This window comes from Oryctolagus cuniculus, chromosome 8 (genome assembly GCF_051225735.1).
Source record: "Oryctolagus cuniculus isolate XC-2025 breed Fujian yellow rabbit chromosome 8, ASM5122573v1, whole genome shotgun sequence".
Lineage (NCBI taxonomy): Eukaryota > Metazoa > Chordata > Mammalia > Lagomorpha > Leporidae > Oryctolagus > Oryctolagus cuniculus.
In genome coordinates this window covers 14,965,649-14,989,136 of record NC_142874.1, presented here as the reverse complement: position 1 = coordinate 14,989,136, position 23,488 = coordinate 14,965,649, and the positions used below count along the sequence as shown (strand labels likewise).

Sequence of the window (23,488 nt, the reverse complement as noted above, 5' to 3'; positions counted from 1 at the left end):
CAGCATGATAATATACACAATGCCAACACCTTGCTTGGCATATAGAAGTCCACGCATTTTAAAATGCAGATGAACAAATAAGAAGTCACTATTAAGGGAATATATTTTTTTCATTACAAGAACTCAGCTCTAAACCAAAAACAATGAAGAATCAAAATACACACCAGGAAGATTTTTTTGTAACCTTTATTCATTCAGAATGCATTTTTGAGTCAATCTACAACCAAAAGAAAATGCTAAATTCTTACGTAGTGTTAACAGGCTGAATGATATAATAGTGCCCCTATGTGTGCAAGCAAGAAGTCGGTCTCTATTCCTTTCATAAAATCTCTTGGTAAACATGTATGGATTTTTTCCATCAAAAATGCATTAACAAGATCATGCTTATGTAGCTAGTCAGCACAATAGACAAATAATAATTTCTACTGAACTACTGAAGTCTTGTGATAGAGTGCTCACAACTCCAAGCAATGTCCATTGATCTTTTCAATGGCATTCATTATGTGACAGGCTCACCAGTTACATTAAAATAAGTCTACTAATTTTAAAAGCTAAAATTACTCAAAAAGTCCTGTATTGTAAATAACACCTGGAATATTGCATTTGCCTAAGATGACTAGATTACATAAATCTTTTCTACAGTCCTTTCCGCAGATGTAGGAAAACAAATGCTATAAGAGAGTGAAATAAAGCTCTTATATTTTTGCCTAAAAGTCTATTTATGTATTTTGCTTAATATTTAAATGATCAAAAATCAATATTAAATAACTGCACAAAACCTAAAATAAAATGGCCACATTACATCATACTACATTATATAGACAGATTAAAAGCTAATTAGAAGCCTTTCTAAAAATTCAAAGTTTCTGACATCATTTTCCACCATTCCATCAACTCTTCCTTCTCCTCTTCTTTCCTTTCTGAAAATGACTCCAGTTCAAAATCAACCTAAGGGAGAAAAATCAAGAACTTATTTTTATCAAATTGCTTTTAAAAATAGACATAAAAATGAACAGTTTCATTGCTTAAATAACAATCTCAACTCAGTCACCCAAATTAAAGTAGATCCTCAAAAAATCTCTTATAATAAACAAGAGATATTCTCAGGGGGAAAATCAAAAGTCATCATGTTTGAAATGTGCTTTGCTCTAATCACTTTAAGGCAGGTATAGTTCAAGAAAACCTCCTGCCCCAGTCTCTTCCCCTCATAAAAAGGTGTCACTTGGGGTTAATATTCTGCCTTTATCTATTGAATGAGCTTTCCCTGCCAGCTTGGACTTTCTCTTACTAGATGGAGACATATGGGAGAATACAGTTCTATGTGCTGTTGTCCCCAGCCATCAAGTTCTGCCTTCCAAAGTCTTGAGTTTGTTGAAGAACTGAATGAAAACACGTATCTCCAAACCACTGCCCTTGTCACGTGGGAGCTTCGTCAGGTCTAGGCGGCCTCCTGCACAGAGCCTATTCAAAATCCGCAGCACTCAGCCCCAACCCTCAGGCCCCGCTCCGCATGAAACCAAGCGTTCTGAATGTGGCCACCTGCACCCCTGGTTGTTCTAGAATGTGATTACACATCCCGGAACCAAGACAGCCAGAAAAGTTAAGGATCAAAATGGTTGAACCTTTACAGACTGTTCCTGGGGCTATTTTTTTTTTTCACTTTTTGAAAATTTGCCTCCTTATTTTAATGTATACACAACCTAACTCACACGCACACACAGCCAAAACCAAAGCATAAGTTAAAAACTCGATATATTTTGTTTGCCGAAAACAAACTTTTATACTCCAAACTTTGGGTGCACAAATAAAACACAATACATTTATTTCAGGTAAGCCTTTGAATTGGAAATACTGTGGTCTCATCACCATCTCCTTTCTAGCAAAATTAATGGTATCTGCTTGAATAAAATATACGTTTCAATAGTACTTAGCATAGGGGCCTTGCTCATGGTGTATGCTTAACAAATGTTTAGTTAAAGCCCCAAATCGTCTAGTTGGCATCATTTTTTTTTAAATATTTGGTGAGTAAAGCATTGTGCTATGTGCCAGAAATAAAGACAGAAAGGAACAAAATTCCATGTAGATTGAAATTCAGGTTAGCAAATAAAATTGTAATTTTTCATGTATCTTTAAGAAACTGAGAAATGGTAACACCGGTGGTAAATCATTCAATGAGATTTGGGGCAGATCATCTAATATTGTTAGGCTTCAGTGTTCTCATCTATTAAATGGGGCTAATACTCCCCACCTCATAGGTTTATTATGAAGATTAAATGTAAGTCACTCGAATATGCCTGACAATGGGTGGTACTTAGTTTTTACTAGGTTCGCTATTATTGCCATGCTAAGTTCTTACGTTTACTCACCCCAACAGCAGGGCTATAAGGAACTGCTACCTTCTTCGTTATTGCCAGATAGCCAGGAGCTGAGGCCGTAAGTTTATAGTTTCCAGGTACGAGCAATCTCCAGTAATCACCATCTTTCGCTGTAGGAAAACAAGATATCAAATCACAAGGCACACATGTGGATCGCATAGTTATGCCATCTAAGAAACACCTACCATTGCTTGGTTAGTCTCCGATCCCTATATTTAAAATAAATATACAGGGAATTTGAAGAAGTTCTCTTGAAAAGGGAAAGACGCTCTCCCAATATGCTCGTTTCTTACAGCTGCTTTACAGACATTACTGTTATCTAGCAGACATCTAAGAGCATGGCTCTTCTGATTGCACCAGGAGAAATACAGGTAAAAAGACGTCTACAGTGGGGCCGACACTATGGTGCAGTAGGTAAGCATCAGGCTGCAGTGCCAGCATCCCATGTGGGCACCAGTTCTACTCCCTGCTGCTCCACTTCTGATCCAGCTCTGCTGTGGCCTGGGAAAGCAGTGGAGGATGGCCCAAGTGCTTGGGCCCTGCACCCACGAAGGAGACCTGGAAGAAGCTCCTATCTTCGGATCAGCCTAGCTGGTGAATCAGCAGATGGAAGACCCGACCTCTCCCTCTCTCTCACTCTCTATAACTCTGCCTCTCAAATAAATAAATCTTAAAAAAAAAAAAAAGACATCTATCAAGTCCTGAGCGGGGAGGTCAGAGCACCTGGCAGCAGGTTTTGATTCATGCTAGGTGAAGACCTGATGGTGCAAGTCCAGGTCGGGGGTTTGCAGAGTGCAGCGGAAGGGCGGCATCCCCACAACTCCCGAGGATCTAGTTAGAAATTCTGATTCCTAAAGATTTCAGAGCAGGTGGGTCTCCTGAGTTCTTCCAACCTCCTGTTTTCCTACATCAAGGCTTCTCAAACTTAGGTGGATATCAGCCTCCTGGAAAACCTGACAAAATGCACAATCCGCTGCACTGGCTCTGGGTGGGCCCGAGACGGGGGCCTTCTGCCTCTGCAGGGTGGTGCTGAGGCTGTGGTAGGAGCTGCACTCTCTGCAGGAGGTCCTCCAGGACAAGCCACACTTCCTCCTTTTCCTGAGTCGGGCCACACATCCTCCTCACCCGCGCTCTCAGGGCATACTTCCCATCTTATCTCACGGTGAAAACAGATCGAACCAGGGCAGGTGAAGCCCCCATCACCACATCGTCCCGTCTGTCTCCAGACCCCCACATCTCCTTTCAGACAGTGCCTCCTGTATCTTGTTGATAACCAAAGTTCTGGAAAGATCTGTCCGCATTCTCTGTTACTGATGATTCTCCTCCTACTCTCTCCTGGACTTTCTCCAATCAGGTTCTGCTTATGCACTCCACAGGAAACAGATCTTGTCACAGCTACCCACACCGGTACAGGGGAACTGGGCAGGGTGTCAAGAAGAGTTGAGCCAGAATATTTCCGCATAGGCATTGTAACTCCTCTCCCTTACCTGTCAATCCAGTATGCTCACTTTCCCATGATGCTCCAGTGTCTCATCTGAGACCAGGAAGGAGGAGATGCCATGATGGGCACATGGAAGTTAAGCTCCAGGTGGAGGAGGTATGGAACTCCCAGGAAGCCTCATACACACTAAACTCCACCTCGCTTGTATATTCTATTAGGGCACTTCACCGTAAAACAGATACATGTGGAGACACCCTTCTTTTGCCCTTGGCCATGTTCATGGGTTGCCCTCTGGCCTCCTTCCCGTCTCTCCTCATAGGCAACCTTCTGGCCCACTCCTGATGGGCATTTCTCCATGTAGGGTCCCCCACACTCTGGCATGAATGTATATTCACCCTCTCCCTTAAATAAATCTCTCACATGTGTACCGTGTTTATGTCTCTGCTTTGAATTCCTATCTCTAGGCAAGCAAGAACCTGGAATAAAATGCATGGTACTTGTGCCCCTAATGACGTGGCTAACTCCAGCGATGCATTCACGAGGCTGCTCTTGCTGGCATTCTTTATCACCCCCTTCTTCCTGAAACACCCCCAGGCTTCCAGGACAACGCATATTGTTTTCCTTCTGCTTTGGAGGCCATTGTTTGTTCTTCCTTCCTCATCACCTTGACTTTGAAAAGCTGGAGGGGCCAGCACTGTGGCACAGCAGGTTAACACCCTGGCCTAAAGCTCCAGCACCCCATATGGGTTCCAATTCTAGTTCCGGCTGTTCCACTTCCAATCCAGCTCTTTGCTGTGGCCTGGGAAAGCAGTAGAAGATGGCCCAAGTGCTTGGGCCCCTACACCCACATGGGAGACCTGGGAGAAACTCCTGGCTCCTGACTTCGGATCAGCACAGCTCTGGCCATTGTGGCCAATCAATTGGGGAGTGAACCATCGGATGGAAGACCTCTCTCTCTCCTCTCTCTGGGTAACTCTATCAAATAAATAAATAAATCTCTAAAAAAAAAAAAAAAAAAAAAAAAAAAAAAAAAAAAACAGGAAAAGCTGGAGTATCCAAGAGTCCAGTCCTCAGAGTTCATTCTCTTTGATTCCCTAGGTCAGAGTTTCCTAAACTTTTCATGTGATGGAGTGAAGAGAAAGTAATATTTGTATGGCAGCCAATGGTTCACAGACAGAAGAGGTGTCCTGGAGCCAGAGGGTCCCAAGCCGGAGTTCTAGCCCTGCTAAGAGGTAAGAGGACCATATCTTGGCCCAGATTCTGGAGGCGTGCTGCCCTCAGTGGGGTGTTGATAAATACTGCTGGGCGTGTGAGTAAATGGCATTTAAGAGGACAGATGTTATAGATTTAAAACAAATCCAAGCAGTGAATGTGAAGATTAAGAAATAGTGATATATACACCAGTTTGGGAAATTAAGGTTAATTATGTGTTAGACCTAGAAAAATTATAAAAACCTTATGACTTAAAAAAAAATGTTGCAATGATCCCAGCAGATGACAGTTAACCTAAAATGAACTTGACAGGAGTTTAATAGCAGGAGTGCAGAGAAGTGCCAGGAAAATAGAACATTTTTCCCAAACTGGGAAACTGGAAGTGGGGCTTTAAACCAAGAAATAAATAACATCCCACTTGAATCCTACAGCCTCCAGTTTCACCTTGAATAACTCTGCATTTATGATACAGAGTAAGTGAAGAAATGAACGCAAATTCCAGACACACTCTATGCCAGCAGTTACCTTCTACCCTACCCTTCTAGACCCCTTCACAGCTCATTGCAGAGACTAGGAAAGACACTAGTATGCTAACTCCCGCCAGCTTTGTTTCCCTTTGCTTTCCTGGGCAGCTCTGGGGAGACACAGCTGAAGAAAGGGCGCCACCTGCTGCACCCCGACTTCCAGGCACAGCAGCCACCCTGCGTTTCACTGTGCCTGACCTGCTCCCACAAATGCAATGGGCCTAGGTCAAAAGTAAGGGAGAGACAGTGGAAAGAGACAAGGAGGCCAGGAGTGTAAGATTATAATTACGATAATGAGCAGTAGGCTTTTTTGTACCTTGGGCTCCAGGTCAGAGCAGACACTCACCAGATGTAACATCGTGATCTATTCCTTCCACGGAGATGGTTGCATTGGCAATCGGGTTACCTTGAAGGTCTCGGACAAATCCTTTAACTCCTCGGTGTATCTATCAAAGTCAAGAACAAACAAAACATTCCTGTAGTAAGTGGCCTTCCAAATGTTCCATGCCAAGCATTCCTTATTTTCTAGCGAAATACCGTCGATCCTGAGTGTTAAAGAATCAAAGCATGAGAAACGTGCCAGGGGATTCCAGTGCAATCCATCAAGGTGGCATGTACCAATGCCATCTCACTAGTCAGTTACAGGGGACTCAGATGATGATTGAGGTCATAAGTAAGAGTGTCAATTGTTAAATCAACAACAGGAGTCACTGCGCACCTACTCCCCATGGAGGATGTCTGTCCTTAATGGGTTGTACTATGCGAATTAACAGTAAAACTACTACTCAAATGGTACTTTATACTTTGTGTATCTGTGTGGGTGCAGTCTGTTGAAATCTTTACTTAGTATATACTAAGTTGATCTTCTTCTGTATATAAAGATAATTGAAAGTGAATCTTGGCTGGTGCCGTGGCTCACGTGGCTAATCCTCCACCTGCAGCACCAGCACCCCGGGTTCTAGTCCCGGTTGGGGCACCAGATTCTGTCCCGGTTGCTCCTCTTCCAGGCCAGCTCTCTGCTGTGGCCCGGGAAGGCAGTGGAGGATGGCTCAAGTGCTTGGGCCCTGCACCTGTATGGGAGACCAGGAGGAAGCACCTGGCTCCTGGCTTTGGATTGGCGCAGCGCGCCGGCTGTAGTGGCCATTTGGGGGGTGATCCAACGGGAAAAGGAAGACCTTTCTCTCTGTCTCTCTCTCTCTCACTGTCCACTCTGCCTGTCAAAAAAAAAAAGAAGAAGAAGAAGAAGAAGAAAATGAATCGTGATGAAGAATGGGATGGGAGAGGCAGTGGGAGATGGGATGGTTGCAGGTGGGAGGGAAGTTATGGGGGGAAGCTGCTATAATCCAAAAGTTGTACTTTGGAAACTTATATTTATTAAATAAAAGTTGCAAAAAAAAAAATCAAAGCATGACCAAAAGGAAATGACAAGTAGCTTCCTGAAAATTTGTATCTTGTTCTAAGTTAAAGAAAGACCTTAAAGACCTTGAAGTACTTTCTGGATTAGAATAAATAAATAAAGTTTTTCATATTTGTAAAGTCACAGGACTTACTACAGTGTACAAATCAACACCCTGGTAAGTAGGTAAGTATCAGGGGCCGCTGGCTAAGTTGCTGCCTGTGGCACCAGCATCCCATGTTGGAGTGCTCTTCTAGGTCCACGCTGTTCTGTTCAGACCTGGCTGCCTGTTAGTGCTCTGGAAAGGCAGCACAGGGTGGCCCAAGTGCCTGGGCCTCTGCCAGTCATAGGGAGTTCAGGCTCCCAGCTTCAGCCTTGCCCAGGCCTGGCAGCTGCAGCCATTCCTCTCGCTCTCTCTCTCTTTCTCTCCCTCTCGCTCTCTGGCTGTCACTCTCTCCAATGCTCTTCCTTTCAAATAAATAAATAAATCTTTTTTGAAAGCATCTTCCTCTACTATGCCAATTGTGGGCAGCATTTTTCTCTCTTTCATCCTTTCAATTTTATTTTTTCTTTATTCTTTTTTCTGATATGCCAACTTTTCTGTTTAAACGATTCCACTGCAGTAATAAATACCAACAGAAGGGTTATGGGCTGTCAGAACCCCACATGAATTCAGGTTGGAAAACACTATCACTGCATGGCTCTTGCGAAGGAAATCACAGAAGTTCAAGTTTCACTCACAACTTGGAGAGGCTGTCCATGACCCCTGCCCCTCTAATCATCTCTACCCAGATTCTAGGGCATTTCAATCTCAACCACAGTTTAAAAGGCATCCAGGAGATTCTCCATTGTTGCTGGGACTATTTGTATCAGTAGCTTTTAACCTCTTATGTACTTAGGTATCACCCAAAGAGTTTTTGAGGGGCCAGTGCTGTGGCGTAGCAGGTAAAGCCACAGCCTGTGGTGCCAGTATCCCATATGGGTGTTGGTTTGAGTCCTGGCTGCTCCACTTCTGATCCAGCTCCCTGCTCCTGCACCTGGGAAAGCAGTGGAAGATGGCCCAAGCCCCTGGGTCCCTGCCACCCACATGGGAGACCTGGACGAAGCTCCTGGCTTTGGATTGGCCCAGCTCCAGCTGTTACAGACATTTGGGGAGTAAACCAGTGAATAGAGTATCTGCCTCTCTCTCTCTCTCGCTTGCCCTCTCTCTCTCTCTCTCTAATTCCGCTTTTCAAATAAATAAACATTAAAAAAAGAAGAGTTTTTGAAAGAGTGTGACTCCACGTGAGACAAGAAATTCATTTTTAAGGACTCAGGTGATTCTGATACAGGTACCCATAAACCAGTCCTGCAAGATCCCCTGAGAATCTTCGTAATAGACTTTTCCAAAGCTGTTGGGTGGGAGACACTGCTCCTCAGCACACCATTTACCTAATTAGCTTCACAGGTCTCAATTCCTGCAAACATTCCTTTAAAACCCTGCAAGAGATTCCTTCCCAACCAACCAGAGTTAGTGCCACTAATCACCTACTTTCCATGAAGTGCAAACTGGTCCCGGCCTAGATTTTAGGCCCAGGTGTTCAATCAGTAATCACCACCACTGTCAAGAACACATCAAGGCAGAGCTCCTGGCAGTCTTCCCTGATCTTTCATCAGCCTCGGATTCCCTAAACGGAGTGTTTATGGTGTCAGCTGTGTGAGCCTGTTCATTACAAAAGACCACTGTATCTGCTGCTACACAGCTCGCACCCCTAACACCAGCACCATGTCAGGGCAGGTCATGGGGATCACAGAGCAAACCTCTGTCCAAGTGACTTCCAACAGAGTACATAACTTCATCCCTCTTTTCAGCTGATTTCTTTTCTTTTCTTTTTTTTTTTTTTGACAGGCAGAGTTAGAGAGTGAGAGAGAGACAGAGAAAGGTCTTCCTTCTGTTGGTTCACCCCCCAAATGGCCACTATGGCTGGCGCACTGCACGGATCCGAAGCCAGGAGCCAGGTACTTCTCCTGGTCTCCCATGGGGTGCAGGGCCCAAGCACTTGGGCCATCCTCCACTGCACTCCCTGGCCACAGCAGAGAGCTGGACTGGAAGAGGAGCAACCGGGACAGAATCCAGCACCCCGACCAGGACTAGAACCTGGTGTGCCAGTGCCGCAAGGTGGATGATTAGCCTAGTGAGCCGCGGCGCCAGCCTCAGTTAACCTTGATCTTAGAAAATCCACCTAAACACAGCTGTCTTCAAAGAAGACCTATAGGGTTCCCACCAAACCTGATCTTGGGTTTGGAACATGGCTACTTATCCTTAGATTTTGTGGTTCAAACATATTTTTATGCTAATTTGCAACAGGAATCCACTGACTGAAAAAATCCTGTGGAATGGGGCCAGCGCCATGGCATAGTAGGTTAATCCTCCACCTGCGGCACCGGCAACCCATTTGGGCGCCGGTTCTAGTCCCAGCTGCTCCTCTTCCAATCCAGCTCTCTGCTGTGGCCTGGGAAAGCAGCAGAAGATGGTCCAAGTCCTTGGGCCCCTGCACCCACGTAGGAGACCAGGAAGAAGCAGCTGGCTCCTGGCTTCGGATCAGCAAAGCTCCAGTCATTGCGGCTATTTGGAGAGTGAACCAATGGATGGAAGACCTCTCCCTCTGTTTCTCCCTCTCACTGTCTGTAACTCTACCTCTCAAATAAATAAATAAAATCTTAAAAAAAAAATCCTGTGGAATGGGCATTCTGTAATCGGGTCCATTCCAGTGGCTCTAGTCCATGATAGTCCTTGTTAGTAGGGCTGTACGGATGTCTGACATGTGTAGAAGAGTTGCTAAGCTGACTTTGATTTTTGGAAAATGAATTGGTTTTTTATATATATATATGTTTATACAAACACATGTATATATGTAAGTGACTAAATATTAACAGCCTTTGTTCATATCAGATTAGCTAATAAATGTGTGTTTCTACTGTCATGGATGTTGACATCACTCTACTGGACTTTAGGTGTAAATGACCACATTCAGAACGGAATTCAAATACTGTCTAGGCACTCAGGCAAGGAATGGCGTCTACGTCCTTCCACTGCCCATGCCCAGTACCAATGTCACAGCCTATACAGGGAGTGAGGCAGCAAGGGGCTGTCCCGGTCTTAAGCAGTGAAGTGCTGGCAGAGGATGAGAACCTCTGCGATTCTACATGGATCTCACCAGAAGGGCTGCATCAGTGACTCTCTGGTGACCATCCCAGCTATGTCATAAGAGGCATAGAGCACAGTGATTCTGGATTCAAATTCCGACTGAAGGACCTCCCTGTGTGACCTCCCTGTGTAGCTGATTCTTCATCTTTAATTCACACACTGAGGAAGGTGATGGTGGTGGTAGTGGTGGTGGAGGTGGTGGTAGTGGTAGTACTGATGTAACTTCCCTCACAGGGTTGTCATGAGGACGAAGTGCCACTATTGTTACATGCCAGTCATTTAGGATAATGACCGGGAAACAGTAAGTGCCCAGCCAGTGTAAGCTGCCGTGATCGTGATTACCCATGACGCAGCTGAGCTAGGCTGAGACAAGCGAGGGATGCAGGACATACGGTCAAGGACAAACTCACTCGCAGTCCTGCTGCTACACTTGCATGAGCTCAAGAGTTAAGTGCACCCTGTGGGCCTCACTTTCCCTATTCAGCCCCTGGCCTCCTGGGATGCCACACACCGAAGGGGCTCAGGGAAGGTGAGAGTCCGGGATTGCTCGTTTCGAATAATACGGATGAAAACAAGGTTCTACCTCACTTCTCCACAACTCTCCAGTGCAGACATTCTCAGTGAATAGTCATGAAGCACAAAAGTTATGACAAGTGAAAGCCTAACTAACCCATGGCCAGCACCTGTCTTCCAAATAAGACAGCCTCATTCTGGGGCAGATGGATGCCTCGGGCTGAACACCTCTTGGAGACTGTTGCACACCAGTGTAAATGCTCCTGAATCTCCCAGGGCATGCTGGGGACTGCATTTACCTGCTCAAGGTAGCTGATGAGGGAGTTCTTATTATCCTTCCAGTAGCTCTTCAGGGTCTCCTCGGGTGGGAACTTCTCACAGCTGAGCTCCACCGTGATCTCAAAACAGTTGCTGCTGAGGTAATTGAAGTCCTGCATCCCTGCCAAAGCACCAAATGGAAAATCAAATACTCTCATGGTGATTAAAACTCTACACAGAGGCCGGCGCCGCGGCTCAATAGGCTAATCCTCCGCCTGGCGGCGCCGGCACACCGGGTTCTAGTCCCGGTTGGGGCGCCGGATTCTGTCCCGGTTGTCCCTCTTCCAGGCCAGCTCTCTGCTGTGGCCAGGGAGTGCAGTGGAGGATGGCCCAGGTGCTTGGGCCCTGCACCCCATGGGAGACCAGGAAAAGCACCTGGCTCCTGGCTCCTGCCATCGGATCAGCGTGGTGCGCCGGCCGCAGCGCGCCGGCCGCGGCGGCCATTGGAGGGTGAACCAATGGCAAAGGAAGACCTTTCTCTCTGTCTCTCTCTCTCTCTCACTGTCCACTCTGCCTGTCAAAAAAAAAAAAAAAAAAAAAAAAAAAAAAAAAACTCTACACAGGCCACTCTGCCACCTTGAGGGCCAAGCAAAAGATACACCAACTGGTGCATTTGAGGAAGTTTGTAGGAAACTTCCTACCATCAGTGATTGAAAAACACACTTAGAAAAGACAGTCACTACCCTTAAAGCACCAACTCTCCTAGGTTCTTAAGCGATCATTTAGCTTAATGCATTGCTGAGGTAGGGTGCTAAGGCAGGTGTTACCCACATTCCCTGCTTCTGGAATGGGCTTCAAGAAAGACAACAAGGTAAAAGACTCAATTCCTACTAAGGTACAATGAAACCTTAAAAAGTTCACGGAGGGGTGGGCACTTGGTGCAGCTATAAAGATGGCACTTGGTTTGCTCACATCGCATTCTGGACTGCCTGAGTTTGAGTCCTGCTTCCACTTCTCATTACAGCTTCCTAGTAATGTACACCCTAGGAGGCAGCAGGTGATGCCTCAAGTGCTTGAGTTCCTGCCACCTGCATGCAAACTGGATTGAGTTTGGAGCTTGGACTGGCCCAGCACCAGCTGTTGCTGGCTTTTGAGGAGTGAACCAGTAGATGGGAAATTCGTATTCTTTCTCTCCCCTCCCCCCCACCTCTCCCGCCTTTCCTCCCTCTCTCTCTCTGCCTCTTTCTCCCTTTCAAATAAATAATAAATAAATCATCTCTATCTAAAAAGAAAAGTTCATGGGAAGATAGAATTTTCAAATTATTATTGTTTTCCATGAACTTCTTATTTTCATTTTTATTATTTTTTTATTTATTTGACAGAGTTATCAACAATGAGAGACAGAGACAGAGAGAAAGGTCTTCCTTCCATTGGTTCACCGCCCAAATGGCCGCTATGGCCGGCGCTGCGCCGATCTGAAGCCGGGAGCCAGGTGCTTCCTCCTGGTCTCCCACACGGGTGCAGGGGCCCAAGCACTTGGGCCATCCTCCACTGCCTTTCTGGGCCGCAGCAGAGAGCTGGCCTGGAAGAGGAGCAACCGGGACTAGAACCCAGCACCCGTATGGGATGCCGGTGTCGCAGGTGGAGGATTAACCAAGTGAGCCACAGTGCCGGCCCCTCCATGAACTTTTTGATGTCTTCTCCTATTGGACACATGAACATTCCTCTAAGCCCACCTTTCTATCAGGGAAGACCTTGGAGAGTCGTGTGCGACGACTGACATATTATCCCTTTCCTGAATCCCCCAGTATCACAGTACATCCCTGATGGAGTGGGAGGCTCGATGCTACATAGGAGGGGTCTGCAAAATGTTCATGGGGGAGTGGGCATTTAGCCTGGCACTTAAGCTGCTCATTTGGACAACCGCATCCCATATTGGAGTTTCTGGATTCAAATCCTGGCACTGCTTCTCGTTACAGCTTCCTGCTAATATGCACCCTACGAGGCAATAGGTGATGGCTCAAGTAGTTGGGTCCCTGCCACCCACATGGACGATATGAATTGAGTTCCTGGCTCCTGGCTGCAGCAACCACCCAACCCTGGCCATTGCAGGCTTTGGGGAATAAACCAGCAGATGGGAGCTCTGTTGTCTGTATCTCTCTCAGTCTCTCAAATGAGAAAAAAAATTCATGGAAAACAGGTATTATGAAAAAGTATGCCTTAGTTACCAAAAAATTTGCACAAAATAGACAGGAAATTTATTGGTAGAACTGTAAATTCAATGTACTCTATAACAATGGAGGAGGATGAATGGCTGACTCTCAGTGGTAACTGTCAATAAGCAACCATCACATAAACAAAGATCAGAACGGAAACTCACCGCCAGGCACACTATACCAGGCACCACCGTTGGTTGTGCCTTCTACAAAGCTGCTGTCATCATCATTCTTGCGACAGGGTGGCCGGTTGGGGTCAGACATGACTGGGTTGAAAGAGGAGTACGCCCGAGCCACGCTTTGGAAAATGGCATCATCTGGGCAGGAGCTGTATTCATGAGCACTTCCTGCAAAAATAATTCTCAAGATGAAAGGACTCGACACTGATCAAAATACCCTGCTTGTTTTTCCAAGGAGCGATTCCGTGTTGAGTTTTTACTGGTACTTTTTTTCCAGCTATGTCACCAGGGGAAGTGGGGTAAAGGGTTAAGTACTAAACTATTACCCATTGTGCTTAGGTTCTGTAACTTCCGCTCCTAGCACTGCCATGGAGAAGTTGGATAGAATGCATATGCCACTTACTAACTGGAGCTTCACAAGAAAAGCTGGTAAGGCCATAAATTTGGCAATCATAGTTTTTTCCTATGCATTTCCCATGAACTCTTACTCAGGTAAGGATAACGGAGACAATCCTGCTGATTAAATGTTATTTAAAAATGCACCTGCACAAACCTCACTGACTCTATGAACCACTCTCACACAAGCTATTCAGTATTCTACTTTAGATTTCGTTTTAAATCTCCTATGTACATTGAAGAAATACATCATATCAATTTTATGCTTTGAATTCTTACTTATGTACTATAAAATATGAGGGGACTTCAAAAGGTTCACAGAAAACTGTATTATGTGAAAACTATGCATGGATTCCAAATTTCCTATAAACTTATCTTTCAATTGCACGTTTTGGAGTTTTTTGAGGTTTTTGGAGCTCCCCTTGTATTCCTAGCCTACAAATTTCCCAGCTCCTGACAAGCTACAAAATTCCTAAGTTTATTTAACAATTTTGTTTTGCTAACCTTTCTTCAACTCCCAAAGCTTCCCGATATCTAAAAGCATCATCGCATGTTTACAAAGTGCTAACTCTTTCAAGGCCCCCAGGAATGGATACGATGCAGGAGCAAGAAAAATTAAGCTGAAATAACTAGCTAAAGCTTGCGCTACCTGAGGTGCAACTGAAACTCATGGAGGAGACCAAGCGACACTTCCCCTTCCTGGCATCCCCAGAAAGAGCGCACACCAAGATACAGAGTCACGGCGCCCTGCCCAGGCACCAGGAGGCTGTCTCTGTATGGAAGTCCTTGGTGCACAAGCCTATGTAATTTCTGTAATCGCTCCCTTTTACCAGTGACCAGGAGCGACCCAACTTTGTGACTTCTGTCTTCTTTTCGTTTCAGAAGTATTCTATCGGCATCATGTTTGGGGGCGGGGGGCAGGAATCTAGCCTAGCCATTGGAACACTGGCCGCCCCATCAGAATGCCCGAGTTCAACTCTGGCTCTGGCTCCAGCTTCCTGCCAATGCAGACACTGGAGGCAGCAGTGCTGCACTGATCTCTCAAGTTATTGGGTTCCTGCTACCCACGTGGGAGACTGAACTTGCACACCTGGCTCCTGGCTCTGCCCCAGCCACTCACTCAGTCCCGCCTGTTGCAAGCATTTGGAACTGATCCAGTGAACAGGAAGGTTCTCTCTCACTCACTCACTCTTCCCCTCCGCCACTTTGCCTCTCCTCTCCTTCTTCCTCTCCCTCTCAAGTTAAACAAATACACCTTTGAAAAAAATCCTGTTTCTATTCACCTAAGCTTTGAAAAAACATTACAGTCTTTTTCTGTCCAACAGATGTGCCACTGCTAAATGAAATTATTAGGGGATGTTCCTGTTAAACAATACGTATGTCTATCACTTAACGACTGGTTATCTAACAGAGTATCACACAAGTCATCCTATATACCCTCACTGAGCATAGTCATTGCAAACCATGAACCAGTTGGACAGGCAAGAATACCTACCACTCCTGGTCTCATCATAGGGATAATTGGCCACAAGGTCTCCTCCATGGAGATTGGCAGAGAGCACAAAAGGAATGTCCATAATCCAGTGAATGACAGCCTTGGTCTCAGGAGCAAGCTATATGAAAGATTGGGGAGGAAAAGGACTATGAATTGGAGTCATTGGTACGCTCTCATGACAGCAAAGACATAGGAAAGGTCAAGAAAAAAAACTGGAACCTGGTCCTATTTCAACCACTTTGCGGTTGTTTTCATTGGAAAAAAGTTTCCTGTAAGAGCAGCAGCCCCCATATCTATCTTTCTCAGATGTGTAATAAAAATATTTCAATAGCACTTAAATTTCTTTACAAGTTCTGTCCGTTTTTCTCTCTTTGGTAAATTGAAAACAAACCTGCAAATCACTTACAAATGTCGGGACAGCTTTAGCTGATCTGTCATAGCTCATGCATCTCAGCTCGTAATAGTTAAGAATAAGATAAGGAGAGAAGATAACAGTTGGGCTGCAGAGCAGAGTTCCTCATCTAAGGTTCTTCAAACACGTGGTAGATTTTTATTTCCAACTTTGGCTTACTGTTTTTCCAGTTTTCTTCTACTACTTCAAACACTGTCCCTATAAAAGAATATTAGTCTGGGTCTATTTTAGAGGTAACTATAAAATCTCAGTTTACTTTGGAATGATCATCTTAAATTTACAAACAAAAGCACACGTTTCAGGAATTCATGTTGAGTTTTTTGAATGATTCACATCCCCTCATATCTTGGAAGCAAAACAAAGGAGAAAAATTTATACCAAAAAATTAATCTGGAGCCAAAAGCTTGATACTTTTATATGATGAGCTTTTAATAGCAGTGGGGGAGATTCTAAAACTCCAAGTATTTCTGTGGTAAAAAGAAAAAAGCTGTCCCTGGAGATGTGATCTGTACTGTTCTTTGGGACAGCAATTCTAAAGGCATTCATATGGGTTGGTGGTCAGGGTGAGATCATGTATTTGTGTATCCCAGTTTGGCTTATGAACAGCTCTCATATATGCTATTTTATTGCACTTTGTAACACCTCACTGGATAACAAAGACAGGGAGCTCCACTTCCCAGGGGAGAATCTGATGCTGGGGGGTGTGAAATCCCATGCACAAGTCCACACAGGTGAGGATTCCAATCCAAAGCAGCCCCAAAAGCGGTGTCCTCTTGTGACGACCCCAGAAACACAGACTCCGGACCAGACGATGCAATAGAACAGGAGGTAATTTATTTCATTTGTACAAATGGGCCCTCTACTGCTGCAAGCAGCAAGCAAGCGAGAGGAGCCCCGAGCAGCTATCTCACACAGCTTTTAAGGGGCAAAACCACAAAATTAACATACCATAGGGTGGCGTAAGTTTATTGGGTAACTACAAGGGGAGGAGGTCGTCGAGGAGGAGGAGAGAACAGAAACGGGGGCTACGTGCCCTACGTGTCTAAGCTTGGACAAGGGGAGGGGGTCCTTGAAGAGCAGAAAGGGGTGGCTACGTGCCCTACGTGCCTCACGGTTTCTTTGTTAAGCTTGAACAAGCACAGGGGAGGGGGCTTAGGTGCATACCAGGATGTTCTGTCGCCCTTATCTCTGGGTAGTAGCCCTTATCTCTGGGTAGTAGCCCTTATCTCTGGGTAGTAGCTATCTGCTTTCTCTGTGAACTTAGTTTACTCCCCATTTCCCAGGACTGTTTTATTAAGGCCATTTTATGGCGGCTCTCGGCCGCTCCTTTCATTCCCCCATTTTCTCTTTGAACTAATTTTAATCCTAAAATTGTGTGCCCATTAATGAGGGGTTTCAATACGGTCACTGGTGGCCAGGGCTTGATACTGTTGCGTGAGGACTAATGCCAATGATCAGCAAGCCAGGCCTTAGCATGTGGGCCCATGGCCAGCCATGGGTCCCCACATCTCCTCCTTTTTTTTTTTTTTTAATTGAGAATGGCCTCTGTCTTAGGTTGCCCTCAGTCATCTCTGTCCTTACCCGTCATCGGTAACTCTGGCAGCTTGGCCTAGAGCCCTGTCTTAGGTTGGTACAGGATGCTGAGCGTCTTACCCGTCTTTGAGTACCATTCCAGCCCAACATTAGGTGAGAGATGAAACATACAGCCAAATATCAATTATTTTGATTACAAAGGAGGCTTGGTACGAAGTTTTAAATGATGAATCTCAGTCCATTCATACTATAGGGAAGTCAGCATAAAATGCAGAACACACGGAAGACATCCCATACAAAGTGGGAAAAGCAGTAGCAGTCCAGCCAACATTAATAACCAATGAATCCATTGAAACCCTTCAAATGAATAGTGGGTTAGTAATAAACATATGTTGCATTTTACTCTTAAGTTTATCAATAACAGACTCTATATATGGCACATTGTTAGTAATGTTAAAATAACATCCCCCAGGTACAGATTTACAACTTATATGATTTTTTTTTTTAACAGCAAGTAATTGTTAGCTGCATGGCTTAAAAGCACTCCTGAGTGAACTTGATCCAATTCTTTGGCTATATTGGATAGCACAGTAGCAGTAAGATTGATTGCTTTGGTCACCAAACATGTAAGCCTTCATAGTCCACGATTATTTCCAAAAGCCAGTCCAGGAACACTTACTACTGATGCAGCCATGGCAAGGGCAGTGTCCTCTCCTATTAGGATGATTGTTATAGTAGTCTTCAGGTAAAGCACACCACTGACGTACTCTATCCGCTGCTGTAAATACGGATGTTAGCATCAGGGCCACACGGCCCAGGGAGCAATTGCAGAAGTTATCAGAGGCTAATGATGTAAAGGCATGTTGGTTACATGGAAAAACCCATCCCTTAGGAGCCCTTGTCCCATACCAGTACTGGATCAGGTCCATTCCATTGATTGGTGATAGGATCCCTCCATTTCACCATTGCTCTTTTTACAGCTGTTTTTAAGCAGTTAGAATTCAACAGAGACATCAAGAGAACATAATAGATTACTTTAACTCATTGCTTTAACAGAGGATCAGATTTTGATTTTATGTCAAAGAAAATAACCAAAGATTTCTTCTTCCCATAACATTTTGCGACTTTCTCACACCTTCTGTAACTTGCTCAAACCTTTCTCTTCTCCCACCCTCTTTTTTTTATTCCAGTATAAACCAGCCATTAAGATAAACAATTTTTACAAATCATATCCTTTTAAAAGTATCTCTTTCTTTTAACTTTCCTTATCAAGAACACGCTTTTATGTTTGTGACCTTTTACATCAAAATGATGGTATCTGGGACTGTAGCAGTCAATGGGAGAGTAACTTTGTTTAATTCCCTGTAATCCACAGTCATTTTTCAGGTTTCATCTGATTTCTTAACATGCCAAATTAGATAATTCCTTTTAGTGATTATGGGAATCATCACTCAGCACTAAGATAATTTTTTTACTGTTTTAGATTTTTTTTTTTTTATGTCCACCTGGAATTTTGTATTGTTTACACTGAATAACCTTAGTTGGCCCTGGCAGCAGTACAGGAGCTTGATATAATTTTTTTACCACTACCTAGCAGTTTGACTCTAAAGGGCAGTATTTTTTTTTTAATTTATATTTATTCTGTACTTATTTTTTAATTGCTTATACATGCATCAGTATGCAGATAACAAAATCCATTCTCACCTCCCCAAAGCCTATAGTTCATCCCCCTTTTCCACCGGCACTGATAGCAAAACCTCAATAACTTGTGGAGGCTGTGCACTCTGTAACTTGCCATCCCAATTCTCACTCGATTCTGAGCAGAGAGCCCATTCCTTCACCAAAGAGGCGATCTGAAGGTCTTTCCAGCCAGGAACATCACAGGTTACACATGCAACTTCAGTTTTTCTTTTAAAGAAAGGCATTGCTTTGCATACTTGCGGATCCTGCCAACTATGCCAATTTGTGACAGTAAATTACTTTTTAGCTGTCTGCTGTGCACAGACTTAGTTACTTTTAATCTGCAAGAAATACGCTGCAAGCCTTGTAGTGCACACTAAAATTATTTAGAGGAAAGATGGTAAAGGAGCATAGATTAACAGAATGTTGCAATAAACATGGCTCCATTGCTTTAATGATACTATAGCAAGATGGTCCACTGACCCCTGTAGGGAGGGCCTGAGGCTGGCCCCGCTTCCAGTTTCCTGAACTCTGTTTTTTAATGAATTACCTTCTTTATCAGTTTTGGAGTGACATTATTGGCCCAATGCCTTTCCCTTTAGCACTGGAAGCAAATCCCAGGAAGAGCCTTATTTTGATTTTTGACTTCTGGACAATTTTTGTACATGTCCCTGTTGCCCACATTTATAGCACCCTCATTTATCAGGCATAGCCCTCCTTGATGATTTTTGTAATGACATACCAAGCAGAGCGTCAGGTCCTGAATGTCCTGTTATTAATCCATTTTGTTAATTTCTCATTAAAGGGACTGTCACAGAACACCTCAATCACAGTAGCCAATTGATCATGTTCACGTTGTACTTAAGTTTTGTAGAATTTACAGTACTGTGGGCATCACTAGGCAATCTTCACACAGCTCCGGAGAAGGATCCATACTGAGAATTAAACATTATTAGTAATCATCACGGGCACATTTAACATTCAGCTTGACTGCATGTTCCCCCCGAAATGAAACAGCAGCAGCAGAGGCTTGCTCTGGCTCCCCCTTAAAGCCCCCAAGGACAAGGGTGGCTCATTGCCAAGATTTTAGGCAAGCAGTGCGTCCCATCTCGGGTCTTGGCCAGAGAGCCGAGACATGAAGCATGCCCACCTGTTTATCAGAAAACATTCCTTTATCCTCCTCCCTGGGAACTGGCCAGGCTCCCAAGGAGCAGGAGAAGGTCATTCGGCAGCAAAGTTTCTTGGTTACCAGAGCCAAATCTAGGTACAAGCCTCTCCATTCCAAAAATTTGTCCTTACATTTGGCCCTAGAGTTGCATTGAGAAGTAGACATAATTAACACATCATAAGAATACAATACACATTTTTCATACAAGTATACATCTAGCAATCAAACACAACAATAAAAACAGATGGGGGAGACAGTAAGAGATAAAGGACAACAAAAACAGTGACACACAGAACACAAATCACAAGCCGCGCGGCAACAGACCGAGACAAAACCGAAACTATCAGAAGGGAGCGGCAGTCTAGCCAGGCTCTCCCCTGGAAGAAAGGAAATTCCCTCTTTCCCTCCTTCCCAGACCACCACTGGAGCGTTCTCCAGGGTTGAACCAGGGGTCTCAGGACACGTCTGAAATCACAAGCCGCGCAGCAACAGACCGAGACAAAACCAAAACCAGAATTTCAGAAGGGAGCGGCCGTTTGGCCAGGCTCTCCCTTTAAGAAGGGAAACACTCTCTTTCCCTCCTTCCCAGACCACCACTGGAGCGTCCTCCAGGGTTGGACCAGGGGCCTCACGACACGTCTGTCTCCCCTTTGGTCCAGTCAGTACTGAGCCTGTACAGGCGCCCCAGGACGGATTCCACGTCGTCCTGGCAGACAAGGACAAACAGTACAAACCACAGTTACAATAATACACAAGTAAGCAAACTTACCTCCGTCTGGCCGATGGAGTGTGGGAGTCTGGGGTCCCCCAAATCCCGGACGAGCCCCCAGATGTAGGACCCCAAAAGCGGTGTCCTCTTGTGACGACCCCAGAAACACAGACTCCGGACCAGACGATGCAATAGAACAGGAGGTAATTTATTTCATTTGTACAAATGGGCCCTCTACTGCTGCAAGCAGCAAGCAAGCGAGAGGAGCCCCGAGCAGCTATCTCACACAGCTTTTAAGGGGCAAAACCACAAAATTAACATACCATAGGGTGGCGTAAGTTTATTGGGTAACTACAAGGGGAGGAGGTCGTCGAGGAGGAGGAGAGAACAGAAACGGGGGCTACGTGCCCTACGTGTCTAAGCTTGGACAAGGGGAGGGGGTCCTTGAAGAGCAGAAAGGGGTGGCTACGTGCCCTACGTGCCTCACGGTTTCTTTGTTAAGCTTGAACAAGCACAGGGGAGGGGGCTTAGGTGCATACCAGGATGTTCTGTCGCCCTTATCTCTGGGTAGTAGCCCTTATCTCTGGGTAGTAGCCCTTATCTCTGGGTAGTAGCTATCTGCTTTCTCTGTGAACTTAGTTTACTCCCCATTTCCCAGGACTGTTTTATTAAGGCCATTTTATGGCGGCTCTCGGCCGCTCCTTTCAATGAACAGCTCTCATATATGCTATTTTATTGCACTTTGTAACACCTCACTGGATAACAAAGACAGGGAGCTCCACTTCCCAGGGGAGAATCTGATGCTGGGGGGTGTGAAATCCCATGCACAAGTCCACACAGGTGAGGATTCCAATCCAAAGCAGGAGCCAGAAGACACACATTACTCTTAGTATGTCAGCGTCACTGCAGAAAACGCTCCTATTCTTCACATGTGCTACTCAGAACTGTGGAAAAGGGTGATTTAGGATATTGTTAAGGGGTAGCAAAACATGGCTAACTGGAAGAATAAGTTGTAATGTTCTACAACATGGCAGGGTGACTACAGCTTACAACAACTTATTGCATGTTGTATAAATAACTAGAAAAAGGAGTCCAGAGGCTCTCAATGCAAAGAAATGGTAAATGTTTAAGGAAAGAGAAACAGTAGATACCTTGATTTGATCACCCCACAATGTGTTTGCTGTATTATCATAGCATACTCCAAAAATTCGTAAACTTATTGTATGTTGGTTACAAAAAGATTAGGGTATTATTTTTGCTATTTGTCTGGTTGGTGGATTTTACCCTCACTATTAACAAATGCTCATTGCACAAACTGTAGAGGAGACAGATAGTCACAAACAAGAAAATTAAAATTACTCATAACTTTGCTACCTAAAGAACTTTTTGAGAACTCCTCACATTTAAGTGGCCCACCGAGAAGACACCAAGACACCCCTAAGATCAAGCCCCTTGTGCAACCTAAAACCAGCTGCGGCCTATCTTTACAGCCTGCACTTGGGGGCAGGCATTTGCTGCGGTGGCCAAGGTATCACTTGAGTGGCCCTCAGCCCACATCAGAGTGCCTGGCTTTAAGTCCCGGCTCTGCTCTCATTTCTAACTTCATGCTAATGTGCACCCTGGGAGGCAGTAGGTGAGGGCTCAAGGACTTGGCTCCCTGCCAGCCATGTAGGAGACTAAGATTAAGTTGCCAGCCCGGCCCCAGCTACTGAGGGCGTTTGAGGAGGAATATCTATGTGCGTCTATCTCTGTCTCTCAAATAAAAATAAATACTTAATTAACTTTAAACTTCCATTTAAAGACTGTAAATGCAGCTCAAATATTAGGCTGCATCATTAGATGATTTTGGCTCCCAAAATAAGTTGAAACTCTAGGAGTGGTATTAAAAATGTATAGAAAATACATATGCATGGATTTCAAAAGTTTTACACCAAATTAAACATATCTGTTAACTCTACTTTTCTATAAACTTTAACTTTCTTTGTTTATTTATTTCAGAGACAGAGAGAGAGAAACCTCCTATCCTCCAGTTCACTCCCCAAATGCCTACAACAACTGAGGCCGGGGCTGGGCCAGAGCTGGAGCCTGGAGCTGGGAATACAGTCTGAGTCTCTCACATGGGTGGCAAGGACCCAATCGCCTGTGCCATCACTGCCACCTTCCAGCATGCTAGCAGGAAGCTGGAGCCAGCAGCAGGAGCCAGAACTCAAACTCGGGCACTTCAACGTGGGACCCAGGCACGGTGCTAGGCCAAACAGCTGCTCCCCGATTTTTCCATGGACTGTTTGAAGTTCCTCATTTGATTTAGGTCTCTTCACAACGGTAACCATTAAAGGTAAGTATAAACTCAACAAATTATGGGATGCATTTTCATCCACTGAGCCTGGATGACAGGGGAGGCAGCTGGACCGACAGTTCAAGAGCAGGTGAGAAATGACCCAGCAGGAAGAAGAGCAAGAGGAAGCTCTATGCAGAGAGGCTCAGAGGGGCCAGGAGAGTGTCGGCCTCGTGGCCCGTCTCGGGGGCTGGGGGGGGGGGGGCGGAGCACCAGGGGCTCGTGGAGAATGTCAACTCCTTCCACCACCAAGGCCACAGCACACACCCCAGACTCCATGAAGCCGTATCAGCTGCAATCTGCATCTCTAACAGGGGAAGGCTGGCCCAGCAAACAGCAGAGCTAACCTTGCGATTCCAAAGCATTCCTAGGTGATATGCACAGACAGAGGTATCAGGGGCGAAGGGAAGGGAGTAGGAGGGGATATATAGTGACGCTTATGAAATCCCTGCCAACTGT

General features: G+C 45.0%; 1 protein-coding gene across 1 annotated transcript in view; it reads right to left on the bottom strand.

Moving 5' to 3' along the window:
- Nucleotides 1-331: 331 nt before the first annotated feature.
- Nucleotides 332-23,488, bottom strand: part of LOC138843413 (carboxypeptidase E-like) — a 29,718-nt gene continuing 6,561 nt past the window's right edge. Inside the window, exons 3-8 of the mRNA XM_089301977.1 lie at nt 15,193-15,310; nt 13,287-13,469; nt 10,948-11,087; nt 5,899-5,998; nt 2,367-2,485; nt 332-948 (exon numbers count right to left, since the gene is read on the bottom strand). Of these exons, the coding sequence (XP_089158103.1) occupies nt 850-948; nt 2,367-2,485; nt 5,899-5,998; nt 10,948-11,087; nt 13,287-13,469; nt 15,193-15,310 (759 nt within the window). The 3' untranslated portion in view covers nt 332-849. The remainder of the gene's footprint in view (nt 949-2,366; nt 2,486-5,898; nt 5,999-10,947; nt 11,088-13,286; nt 13,470-15,192; nt 15,311-23,488) is intronic.